At 32.5% G+C, this 13,106-nt stretch overlaps 1 protein-coding gene across 2 annotated transcripts; it reads right to left on the bottom strand.

Moving 5' to 3' along the window:
* Positions 1-1,480: 1,480 nt before the first annotated feature.
* LOC142629871 (uncharacterized) lies at positions 1,481-11,216 on the bottom strand. 2 transcript variants are annotated; one of them, XM_075803913.1, is made up of 6 exons: positions 11,059-11,216; positions 9,490-9,786; positions 8,504-8,638; positions 6,432-6,488; positions 3,332-3,466; positions 1,481-1,895 (listed from the first exon to the last, which is right to left on the bottom strand). In XM_075803913.1, exons 2-6 carry the CDS (start codon positions 9,781-9,783, stop codon positions 1,830-1,832), a joined length of 687 nt encoding a protein of 228 aa, XP_075660028.1. In that variant the 5' UTR covers positions 9,784-9,786; positions 11,059-11,216; the 3' UTR covers positions 1,481-1,829. The 2 variants fall into 2 exon arrangements, with proteins under 2 accessions (XP_075660028.1, XP_075660029.1); XM_075803914.1 differs by lacking the exons at positions 9,490-9,786; positions 11,059-11,216 and adding an exon at positions 9,026-9,149.
* Between the last annotated feature and the right edge of the window lie 1,890 nt (positions 11,217-13,106).

The raw sequence follows: 13,106 nt of genomic DNA, 5'->3' as shown, positions 1-13,106 counted from the left end.
GGTCTTAATAGGGTTTTGAGAGCTTCTGCTTTATATTTGCAACTGGGCAGTGGTCAGGAGAAAGGATAGTCTGACTCTGAGGGAGCCTGTTTCTTCTGTTCTTTTCTTTTCTTTTCTTCCTTTTGCTTTTGTTATGTTTTTTTTTTTTTTCCTTTTATAAAGTGAGGATGGGTCGTTTTATATTTTAATTACTTTTAAAATAATATTTTTTTAGAAAGAATTTCAACCTCTCTGCTTCAAGATAATTCTTTATCATCAAACTAAGATATTAATTAATTTTTAGTAAAGGCGAAAATTGAACCTCAAATCTCTTATTCAACTATCAGAAATTTTACCAGTTGAGTTAGCTGGAACCCACCTAATTACTTAAACATAGTAATACAGTGAATTGCAAAAATAGTATTAAAAGTATGGAAAATTCTTAGGTAGTCCCGGAGCATAGAGAAATGGTGCTCCCTCCTCTCACATTCATGGTAGGCTCCACCATGCATTTAATGAACGGGTCCCACCATGAATGTGAGAGGAGGGAGCACCATTCTCTGTGCTCCGGGAGTACCTAAGAATTACTCTAAAAGTATATTGTGTTTCTTAAGCTGCATTCAGCAAAATTACTATAAATATATTTCAAATTCTGGTAATATGAATTTTGACGAAATACATTTTTTTTATAAAAAGAAGTGTTTTGTAAATATACTAAAATTCTTATTCAAATAAGTAGTTATACTAACAAAATTGCATTTTTATTACACAAAACTGGTCTATCTTATAATATTAGGCAACAAAGAATTTTTAAATAATAATCATGTTAAAAAAATCAATAATCATATCTTTGCACCCAAAAAATAAAGGCTTATTTTTAAATACATAAATTTGTGCAATAACAAAAGGACAAAAGCTAGCAAGAATTTGCAACTTTCTCGCCTTTCTTCCATAATTTTTCTCATTAACCACGACCACATTGACAAACATAATCACTACCATTGATATTGTATTTTGTTCATCATTAATTTTCTTGAAATTTTCCAATTTTGACCTAAAAAGCCCTAATTACATTTCTTCAAATTTTCACTCAAGGCCATTGGGAACAGTGCAAATTAAGCCTGAACAAATCGAATAAAAAAACTTAGGTACATTATTTAGGTATTGTTCCTTAGGTTCTTCTCTTAAGGTTCCGTCATGTGACTGTACTTTACTAGAAATACACTTTCATCCCATAAGAAAAAAATCACGTGGTAAAATATTAAGAAGTGATTTTATGGAACAGCACTTAAGTTTTGTCATTTGCTAAATTTCCAAATTACAATTTTGTTAGTCTGTACAGCCTCTCCTTTAGAAATTTCAAACGACAATTTTGCAGCAAAGCTTAGATTAGTCATAATCACACAAAAATTCACAGGATTGAAATTGTCTTTTTTTTTCTTTTTTTTCTTTTTACGACACCACTGATAAATATGAACTAGAAAGCCATGGAGAATTTCAGTTTAAAATGAAATAAAGTCAAGGAAAATTTTCTAATTTACAAGATCAAAATCAATGATTAAAATCACAAGGCATTAAAATTATAATCTATGGAGGCTTCATATGCCACTATAATGTATATGGGGTAACAAACAAGTAGGAAGCACAAGGCAACAAGCTTCTTCGTGGCCTGCTGCCATCAGAAACATCACTAAAACAATTGATTGTAGGACTTCTACGGATCAAACAACAACTAAAATGGAGACTTGACCTTCAATTGGTGGCAATGTTATATTGGTGGGTATGGCTCCTCCCTCATAAACCCGAAAATTATAACCGATTCATGTAAAATTCTGACTCTCCCGAGCTGTCTACTTGTAGATCCATTCGTTTGCACGGCCTCCGGACTCATCCATGTCTATAAAAATGCTAACTGCCTGCAGCAATTGATAAATGAAAATGTTGACGAATAAATGAGTAACAAAGAAAGTCAGAGACGACTTAGATTATGTGATTTCTTTTCCCCTCTCATTGAGCTCCGTCCGATTTCATATATTCTGTAGGACATATCCCATCACCTTTTAGTTAGTGCTTACTGCCTAGCCTACATTCTTTTATGAAATTGCCACTGTCCTAGACTAGATCAAATGCCTAATATACATACCAATTCATAGCTAGACCTACAAATTGGGCACATGAGATATATGAAATTCAGGTTCTTTTTTGTCTTATGTTTCTTTTACTTGAATGGCTACAAATTTTTATATTTCTTTTACGTTATTTCATATTCTTGGATGTGACATTTTAAGGGAAGTAGTCCCAAAACTATCACTCCTTTTTTTTTTCTTTTCCATGTGATTGATAAGCTTTGGACCTAAAGTCTATTTTTATCCCCTTTGACGTAACATCTCAAAATAAAGTATTTTTTTACGATAGCATCTTGAATAATACGCAGAAGAGCAGTGCCCAATAGGGCCAATACACACTTGCAACTTTGACCACTTAAACTAGAGATTATGGAGGCATTTGGTTCGCCTTAATGTTACGTTACACCGTAATATTACATTAATGTAACTTCAATACAATAATATAATATTATATTATTTAGAAATGTAGAAAGATTAAGGCAATTTGATATATTTTATAATTTTAAATAGACATTTGGTTTGCTGTGATATGCCTTTGATGGGATTCACATTCCAATGTGTGACATTAACGTTTTTGATTTATTTTATTTTTTCTAACATTACCATAAACTAAAATTACAAAATATATCATATCACATTAATCTCATCACCTTCCTAAACAATGTAATGTTGTATTCTTGTATTGAAATTATATTAATGTAATATTACAATGATGTAATATTACGGTGTAATGTAACATTGACTAAGTGCCAATTGCCAATAAAAGAAAAGCATAAGAAGTGTTGCTCCTACCAAGGCTGGTCCTGAGACTTCAAATTGGTCTTAACATTATATTTGCATAAGTGGCTGCTCCTATGAATTTGACCTATATGCAACAAGGTATTGACCCAAAATTTCAACTCTTTAAAGAAAACCAGATTTGAGTTTGGCCATTCGCCTTGCATCTTCCTTTTGGTTTTTGCAAAATGCTCTAACAATGGGTTTCTACTTTCTATGACTTATGTAGTGAGCATATTTAACAAAAATTTTAAATTAGACCTTGTTTGTGGAGGTACATAAAACTTTGTGTTTGATGACTAAATTCAAAACTTGTAGAGTATTATTTGTTGATTCGAGCTATCAAACTACAATGGTGATAAGGTAAAAACATAAATATAAAACTAGAAGATACTACACTGATCATACAATGAATGCATGCAAATCATTTGACCAAATTAAAGTTTTACCTTTCCTATCCGAGGCCGCTCTTTCGACTTTGTTAAGCTGTTTCGAATATGTGAGACAGCTCCCCAACATTTCAATGTATTTGCCACATCATCAAGCCTCAATAGATACTCTTCTTCAGTCAGCGGAAATGATCTCTAAGAGAACAAAGTAATTGGAACATAAGGCAACCAAGGAGGGTTAATTTGTTACCGCTCCACAAATTAGTCTAGTCATGATTTATTTTATAGGACCCACGTGTGAAGTCCAATTGAAATATATATATATATATATATATATATATATAGAGAGAGAGAGAGAGAGAGAGAGAGAGAGAGAGAGAGAGAGAGAGAGAGAGAGAGAGAGAGAGAGAGCTGAAAAAAAAAATTCAATTAGATTTTAAATTAATTTCTAATTGATATCTAATTTTGCGTCACGTGTCCTATTTAAGTTTTTTTTTTTTAATTTTTTGTTATAGGTGAGTTAATGAGGTGCAAAAGACGAAGAGTCTAATCTAAATAAATAATCAAAAGCTCAATAAACAAAAAAAGAAAGAGTAAACTCATGTGTATATCCAAAAGAAATTAAAAATAAAAAAATAAAAGAGAGAGTAATTTGAATCCATATATATGTGTAATTGTAATTTTTTTTAATAGTACCGTGCATATGTACGGGTTATACACTAGTAAAAATAATGTGGTTTGGTTTAGTTATATGTGTTCTAGGGTTAAAATAGTTTCTAATTTGGTTACCACCGCACACCCTTGGTGCGATGGTCACTCTATAAGTATAAGTGTTTGTGGGGTGTGGGGGGGGCAAGGGCCGAAGTTCAAGTTTCCAGGAGGGAGCTTCACACACATATACACTTAGATTAGGTTAGAATAGAATTCTATCTTGTATCAAAAAAAAATTGGTTTTTTTTTTCCATTTAAATATGGTTGGTTTTGTATTAAAGGACAAATTTGTAATTTTGCAAATCCCCACGATTTAATGGTATTTTGGACATTTGGCTGAGACAAGATTCTTCTAAGTATCTTAGGAGGTGTTTGGCAAGTTAGTTCTAACACATTTTCACACATTTTCACACAACATTACACATTTTTTCACACATTTTTTCACCCACGCGTATATCAAAAACACTCAAATAACATAACTCAAACTACTCTCCCAAACACTCCTTTAGTTTCTTTGAGTTCAAGTTTGTGTTTTATTAGTTATTACCTTATGAGGTTTTTGGTTTACTAGTTAAACTAGGAAGGCCTAATATTACTAGTACGGAAAAAGGGTACTTATATATATTTGTTCTCAATCAACTCGAAGTCTCAATTAATAGATGTAGTTGATTAATAAAAATATTTTGTGTTTGAGCTTTGATGCGCATTAGCCTTATTGTTTTTTGCTCTCTCTCTTCTCCCTCCTCCTGTTCTCAATCAACTCGAAGTCTCAAATAATAGATGTAGTTGATTAATACAAATATTTTGTGTTTGAGCTTTGATGCGCATTAGCCTTATTGTTTTTTGCTACCTCCTCCTCCTTTTTCATCCCTTTCTTGTGTATTGTCCATAAGTACTGTTCATACAACCCCTAAACACTATACATTACTCTCTTTTCCTTCTATTTTAAAACTCCAAGTCAAGCCCTTTCTCCTACCTCGCAAAACCATAAAACCCCACTTACTTTCTCTATCAAATAGTCGTAAAAATCTCATCAAACTTTAGACAATTTTGAGCCCTAACCCTTTCTTTTAAACTTTAAACAATAAACTCACAAATCCTTCTTTTGAACTTTAGACAATTGAACATGACACACGATGGCTGAACAGTGAACACCCATAAGGGTAAACCGGTAAAGCCCCAGACCACGGTCAGGGATTCCTGGAGCTTGATAATTGAGCATCCCCACTTCAAAAGGAATGCTTGAGAAAGGGAACTCGCCCTATCATATCAGCATTAATTGCCGTAACTGACCGCCCCCTCCTTTTGCATCATATGCGACAAGACAAGTTGACATTGTACAACATTGGTGGGAATACCCTAGGAGCACACCCCCTCAGTCAACCTGAGGGGTGCATTGTCAAGACCACTCACACTTTGTAGGGAACTAATTACAATTCTCACTCACAAAAACCAACAAATACCCCCTCTAAGCCATGGAATAAGGGATGCAATCAAAATCCCGTTACTCTGCAATTTTTCAGTGAGCTTACTCTGGAATTTCATCACTGACTTAACCTTTTCCTAATGCCTCTGACTAACCCCCATTAATTGGTTCAAAACCTAGGACAAGGAGGTAGGTTGTTTCGTCCTTGCAAACTCTCACCTGGTGAATTTTGCTCGCCCCACACCCTATTTGGTCTGGAGTCCTTGATGAAGTTCGTCTCTTAAAAAATTCACCCCACTACAAAACTAAACTTAGAGATTGAATTTGTAGGTGCAGGGATGAAGCATTAAGGGGGAAAAAAAAGGATCTAGCTAAAAGGAACAATAATATGCAACCATATTAGAAACCATTTTTTTAGAAGAACCTTATTTTAGAGCCTCGACAAGAAAAAGGTAATCTCGGGAAAATTACAATTGACTCTCTATAGGCAGCCTTTTTAACAGCTTCCTTTGTACACATAAGGGCTATATTGCTCGTACCAGATTAGATCCTTTTACTTTTTCTTTGTACTTTGAAAAATAAAAATAAAAACTATAGATGATAATCCATTTACCCGTATGTCACTATGGCTTGCATTACTAACAGTAATGATATGCTTCTACTCTTCTTTTTTCTTTGTTGAGCCCACTCAGATGGTTATATGTCATAATATAGGAGGTTCATGTTCACAGTTATAAATAAATAAATAAAAAAGTAAAATGAAAGATTAAGATAAATCATGTGTTCCAAAATTCAATTCAAATGAAAGCACCTCTTCCAAATTGACCAAATGTAAATGAAAATTTTCTGAATTAACATATATTCACATTGCGTATAAAATTTTTTTTATGAAGTTCTTGTCTTTCTTTAAGAATCTTAAGATCTTCTATGCATTTCTCACACTTGTTCATGCTACTTAATCATGAGGATGTACCTAGAATTCCATTTAATAAGCACGTATCCAAAGCACAAGAATCTGCATACCTGCTCCATGTATTTCCACATCACATTCAAAGCAAGAAGATTTTTTCCCATGAACTCCTAGAGTGGGCAAGTAAAAGTAACATGTTAAATGATAAAAATTTGCAGATAATCTAATTCAGGTAATATGAACATAGAAGAGCTGCAAGAGCAAGACTATTTATTTAAGTGATAAATTTTCAGTTTCATGTCCAAAATATGTATTGATAGAGTTAATAAGGGTAACAATTTTCAGTTTCATGTCCAAAATAGCTCTAGTTGATATTTTATATTAGCATGTTAATAAGGGTATAACAAAAATTCCCATTAGTATAAAAAACTAACTAGAACTAACTCTAACATGTAAGTTCAGAAATTCTTAAAGGATTTCGTGTGCACAGTTTTTTGGAGAAATTATGATGATGAACATTCACAGATTGCTTACTGCAGAAAACCTCCCAAAAAAAAAGGATGTGGAGAAGATATGAAACTAATTGGGTTCCAGAGTTGATGATAAAAAGAGAAACCATTATTCAATCAATCAATCATCTTCTACTCACATGCATAACTGTGTGATATATTGATGAAAAGAAATGGTGTTCATTTCAACACAACCATTCAGTAAGCAAGCACAATTTATGTAGATAACTGATCAGTCAAGCTAAGAAAAAGGTACAGATTACAGCATCCCTAAACATAAAGATCCTTGATGCTTATCTTGCAGCCTATCTTTATTGAAAATTTGGTTTAGACTTCCTTAATCATTCTTGCAATATATTGATCCGTAATTAAGAGGAATTCCTTTATTCTCTAAAACCCACCACAGTAACTTTCTAGGAACTTTATTATATGCTTTCTCAAGTTCAAATGAAACTATTTCAATCTCCCTCTCTCTCCCTATGGGTAAGTATGTAATTATATAAAAGAAGGGAAAAATTAACAGAAGGGCATACCCCAGGCCTCAGAAGAACAAAAAAACACTCTAGTTGAGCTAAAGTCTAGGGCTAGCAACTAAATGTAAACCAAAACTACTTTTGATAACAAACTCAGCAATTAGCTTTCATCCATACAAGCTAAGTTAAACAAAAATGTCGTCAGAAATTTTCCAATTGCGCTGCAGCAAGAGATTAACTTGATTTTTTTTAAATGTCCTCATGGAATTTGCTCTGTGTCTAATGCAATTGTATTTGTTCTTTGAAAATTCCTTAAATAGTAGACTGGAACCAAAAATATAAGCTCAGTATTGATCATTGAAAACGAATTCCCTTTCTGGTATTCAATCATCCAAAACAGTGTTTGATGACAATACAAACTACAAGACACAAGTCATTGTCATGTAATGACTTCTGTCCAGTCCAAAAATGGCCATATGTACATTTATGCACTTTGAAATGCTTAACCATTGAATCATTTTACAAAGACTGACATTTAAAAATGTTGGTCTAGAAGAGATCAATCAAAACTTTACTTTCTGATCCACTTTGTCCCATGATCCTCGGTGTCTCATGTTGCCTCCTGGGCGCAATCTTTGCCCAGTGGCATCGGTCCAAACAACATCCCTAATTACCTCAATCGGTCAACATTTTGTGCCTTAGTAAACTCCATCCTGTTATTTGACTATCAGTCAAATATGGGGTGTAAACACATACTTCAATCAAACTAAAAAAGGCCAAGTAAAGATAAATGTTCATTTGATGCTATTATCTTGCAAACCCTGGTATGATTTTATAAAGAATAAAATTGAACATTCAATGTTGTTGGAACTGAACAAGTTTCAAAGGAGAAGGGATTTTTAGTGTTATTGTGACCAAAAAAATACACAGTTGATTATAATAGGTGCCAGAGAGAGAGAGAGAGAGCTCATAACAGCTCGTACTTTCTTATCACAATAAATCCTTCTGGAAAAAGAAAATATGAAAAAACTAAAGTATAGCTATCCCTGTAGTGCAACAACTACAAATTAACTAATAACATGGCTATTTTTTTTTTATAGGTAAGAAAAAATATTATTAAAGAAGGAATAGCATGAAAATACACAAGGTTCACGATAGTGTACAAAGAGATAACATGGCTATTTTCAAATACAGAAAGCCTACCTTCTTTATTAGTTGTACATCATAAGACCTCCCATACTTATTCCTAATAAGGGTTGCAAGGTCTATCCCGCTAAAGGCAGAATCATCTGTACCAGCTATTCTTTCAAGATTCTCCCGAAGCATCTCACTGTTCAACTGAAGAATGTAAATTAAGAGAGTGTTGATTCAGAACATTTAATTCCTCCATTAATAACTATACATAGATTAGCATAACAACGTGTACTTCTTTAATGCACATGTTAGGTAATGAGGTTGTCTATTAGCAATCCATACAGAATTTACTGATATCACAAATATTATTCGTGTTATGTTTCATTCAAGCCATAGTTAGAGCCCTGCAGCTGGAAAGAGATGTAGTTGACAAAAATGTTTTAAACAAAACAAAATGAAATTTTATCTAGAAAATACATCAAAGAAATGCACGAGGAGCTTTCCAATCCTACAAGTGTTCTTATAAAAAAAACCAAAAAAAAAAATAATAACTGAATCTAGTTCATCAATCTGTGCACTCAAAATGCTCACCCACTCCAACATTGGATATAGCATTTTACTTTTTGATGATCTAACTGTTTCTTAAAGTGCTAATACTTGCAACCAGTACCTGGACAATGAAGAAAAGATAAATCAACCAGTTAACAGTTAATCAAAATAGCAGAGAACCATAAGATGCAAAACAGTTTTTTTAAACTCCAATTTTTTTATTAAAAAACAAAAATCCAAATAGTAAATATTTATCTTGCTTTTTACGGTAGTAGGAAATTCACAAAAAAGAAGAAGTAATACAAACATTGAAGCCTCATTGTGCATTTAATTTTAATTTTTTGATACAATGATAAATTCCAACAACCACACTGTGATAAACTCATAGATTTGAAATGCAATTTAGAAAAAAAAAAAAAAACCCCACTTTCAGTCTACCCATGGTTTTTGTCTATTGTCATTCTCACAGCAACAAATTAGGAAAAGGAAAGAAAATGTTGACATACTCCTCCAGTTTCGCCTTTTGGAGATTCTTTCTCATTATTCCCATCTTGTGAATCATCTGGATCCATGCCGTCATCCACCATACTGGACAAGGCAGGCCTGAATTTCTTAACACTTCGATGATGTCTATGAGCAATGCATTGACCATGGAGAAAAACTAGTTTTTCCAGTCCTCTGGAAGGAGGATATGTACCAGAATATCCTGGAAATGGAATTTTCTTAAATCTTCCATTGATCAGATGCTCTTGAAATCCTAGTGACCAATTACAATGGTGGCTTGATATGGTGCTCATCATATCCTGCAAATCACGTAATCATGCTAAGGTTTGTGAGAATATTTTGAGAGAAGGTCATAAGCATATTGTTTGTTTCAAGATAACATGCAAAGAATTAAAAGTACTTAAGTAGAAGAACATATAATTATACTCGCATAAAATGAAACAAACAAAAAGCTAAAACCTTACAACAATGGTTCATGAAGTAGATGGAAAAATTAAACTTTTCCAATTAAAATAACCAAACTTCCCACTTGAAAGATTTTAATACGACCACTTCCCAATTTGTCAGATGCAGATGCAAGTAAAGTGCACTTTGTACAATATCGTCTTTGTCCCAAACAGCTAAACCAATGATTGGAATAACTGAACTTGTTAAAAGTCTTTGATAGGTAAAGTCCACAGCCGTTATACAAATGATAAGACAACTTAAAGCGGTGGGATGGCAAGCATTATGTGTAACGTGTAAGCTACACCATTGATATGAGGATAGTTAAGATTAACGTGTAAGCTACACCACTGACTTGAGGATAGTTAAGATTAACGTGTAAGCTACACTATCAAATTTTCATGATAGATCATGGTTAAGCAGTTTCAAGCTTCACAAATGACAAAACTTATCTCTGGTCTACATAATAATGTAATTGTTTACTACTTCCAACTTTGGTTCCAGTTACTAAAAGAAGTTGATCAATCATTCCCACCAAAGTGGAAACCTCTTTTACGATATAGTGGTGTCATTTTCATTACACTTGCTATGAGCTTAACTGTACATTTCATAATTCGGATTAAATATTATAAATATAAATATACAACAATTTCAAGTGAAATGGAGAGGATCCTTTAGGTTTTTGGAAACATCATGTAGGTTTTTTTTTATGGTGAGCTAACAACTTCAATTGGACTCCAAATGCAAAATCAAAATAATTGTTAGGCAAGGAAAATATTAGTAAAATATGCACAGTACGGAGAGAGTTCATTCAAACCAACCAGGTTAGTATTGATGGATTATCCTTCTTTTCTTTTCTTTTTAACATAGAAACTGCACACAGATTTCTTCACTAGTTTTTTAATATTAGAATTGTTGTTGAATGGATTAAAATGAAAACACGCGCACACACACAAACCAAGTGAAAGAAATGCAAAAACAGTAGGTGATAAGAGAGAGGAGAACAGAACAGAACAGAAGTGAGATGGGTTAATAAGTTGAGAGAACGATGAGCTATGTTTTGTTCAACTAGAGAATTAAACAAAACATAGCTCAGAAAATAATGAATTAAAAGAGAGAGAGAGAACCTGGTGTGCACGGTGAAAGTCAGAGCAAATGAGAAGCAGGGGAGGGGCTGTTGGTTTCTGGATAGAATAGTAGGAATCACGAGTGTTGGGCCTTCCAACTTCCAACGGAGCAACTTTCAGCCTCAATTAATTATGCTAGTGATTCCTATTCTTTTACAATTTTTTAAAACAGACTACACGTGTGTTCACATTCAATTTTATATCTATATATATTCTCCTTACAAATATTTTTAAATACCATAGAGGTAGAAAAAGGTGCTGCAATGGATCAAAATAGAAAGTGTGGCCTCTAATAGTCGGGCATTGGTTTAATCAATATGTTAATCAAACTCTGTGCCATATAAATATTAAAACATATTTTTAGACAATTACGTGTAAATTAAAATATATATATATATATAGTTAAATCGAATATCATATTCATAAACACATTGTTATATTTGAATTTTGTTTATTTGATAGTTGAGTATGAACCTAAACTTGAACTTAGCTTGTTTTTTAAATAAATAAACATAAACAAACCTTTTCTTGAGCCAAGTTCGAGCTGTTCAAAAACAGTTTGGTTAATATATAGCACTACATATTTGGTTGTTTCATCTTTTATTCAGGTTTAATAGGAGTGTTTCATTTTAGTGTGCAAGTTTGAAACCCTCTCCAACTCTCCTATGTTGGTAATTGAGTTGGGATATTTATGGGAACTAGTCGTAAACCTACACAATGCAGTTAAGTTTAAACTTCCACGATAGATTTTGACAATTTATATTTGTAATTTTTTTTTTTTTGAAGTATTAGTTATCTTAATGGTTGAGTTAGTGAACTTTACCTTTATTTATACAAAAAATAAATAAATATTGACCATTTGAAAATTGGAAGGATTAGAATTGGTGGAGTAAATGGGAAGATGAAAAGTGGGAGCAAATAAAACGTTTAAAGGGTTTGAATGGATTGAGTATTTAGAAGTTATAAATGGAAAAATAGCAATAGAGGGCATTAAAAAAAAGGTGCGAGTCTAATGTGGGTAATAAGTGGAGGGCTGAATTTTTCCTTTAAAAAAAAAAGGAGGGTTGAATTACCTGCAAAAGCTTCCAATCTTTTTTTTTTTGGTATAAATAGACTCCTTTTCTTTCTTTTTTTTTTTTTTTATTTGACTTTTCCAATGTAAAGTTATTGAAAATCAAAACCCCAACATCAAGCCACTATAAGAATAAGTAAAAAGTGATATTTGGCCAGTATCATCAATTAACGCACTCTCTTATTTATTGACCTAAAACAATTTCCTTACCAAATATACTGTGTAACAATTTACTTTTAACATAAATATGTCATTTGCTTGTACAAAAGGAGTCCTCCCTAGTGTTATTAAACTCGGCCTGACCCGGTTGGTCAAACCAGTAACCCCAATGACCTAGATTGAATGTGTACAAGATGCAGTCAAAATCGGTAAAACTTGTACCGTGTGACTCAATTGGGTTTTAATGACCCGACTGGGTTTGTAAATTATACAAAATTACATTAATAGATACATCCCATTGACTTTTTAATTATTTAATGTGATAATATGGTAATTTAAATAAAAAAAACCTATACAAAATATTTTAAAAAAATGCATCGTTCTCTCACTTCTCTGCCGATTCACACTACTTTCCCAATCACTTTTCACCTTACCATTAATTTTCAGTTTTCAATTCCCTAAACTTGCAATTGTGCATCAATTTTCTGCTATGAACATATTGCTTTTTAGTTTCTCATAGCTAGTTAGAATATAGGTATAAGTATATTAGTATATGTTGTATAGTTTATTGCTTAAACCTTATTTCTTCTTCTTTTGTTTACTTGTTTTTGTGTTTTATTTGTTTAATGCTTTAAGTTTAAGTCTTTGACATTTTTTTTTTCTCTTCTTTTATTTATGAAGTTTGAGATTTGTCTTCTTTTTTTTTTGTTAATATGCTGAATTTAAAGATAGGTTATAAAATTTTATTTAGCAAAAATTTTGTTGCACTCTTATGATATTCGTTTATTTTGCTTATGAATTTTATAAAATTTTTATA

This window comes from Castanea sativa, chromosome 3, assembly GCF_040712315.1.
Source record: "Castanea sativa cultivar Marrone di Chiusa Pesio chromosome 3, ASM4071231v1".
In the NCBI taxonomy this organism is placed as follows: domain Eukaryota; kingdom Viridiplantae; phylum Streptophyta; class Magnoliopsida; order Fagales; family Fagaceae; genus Castanea; species Castanea sativa.
Note: the sequence above shows the minus strand (reverse complement) of the source record. Positions and strands in the feature narration are given on the sequence as shown.

Bases quoted from the DNA above. Each gene is read 5' to 3' on its own strand.
- LOC142629871 (XM_075803913.1), bottom strand. From the start codon at position 9,783: ATGATGAGCACCATATCAAGCCACCATTGTAATTGGTCACTAGGATTT. The intron at 8,639-9,489 runs GTATGTCAACAT...TACATTCTTCAG, and splicing joins CAAAAGGCGAAACTGGAGGA to TTGAACAGTGAGATGCTTCG. The intron at 6,489-8,503 runs GTAGGCTTTCTG...TGCCCACTCTAG, and splicing joins ATGTACAACTAATAAAGAAG to GAGTTCATGGGAAAAAATCT.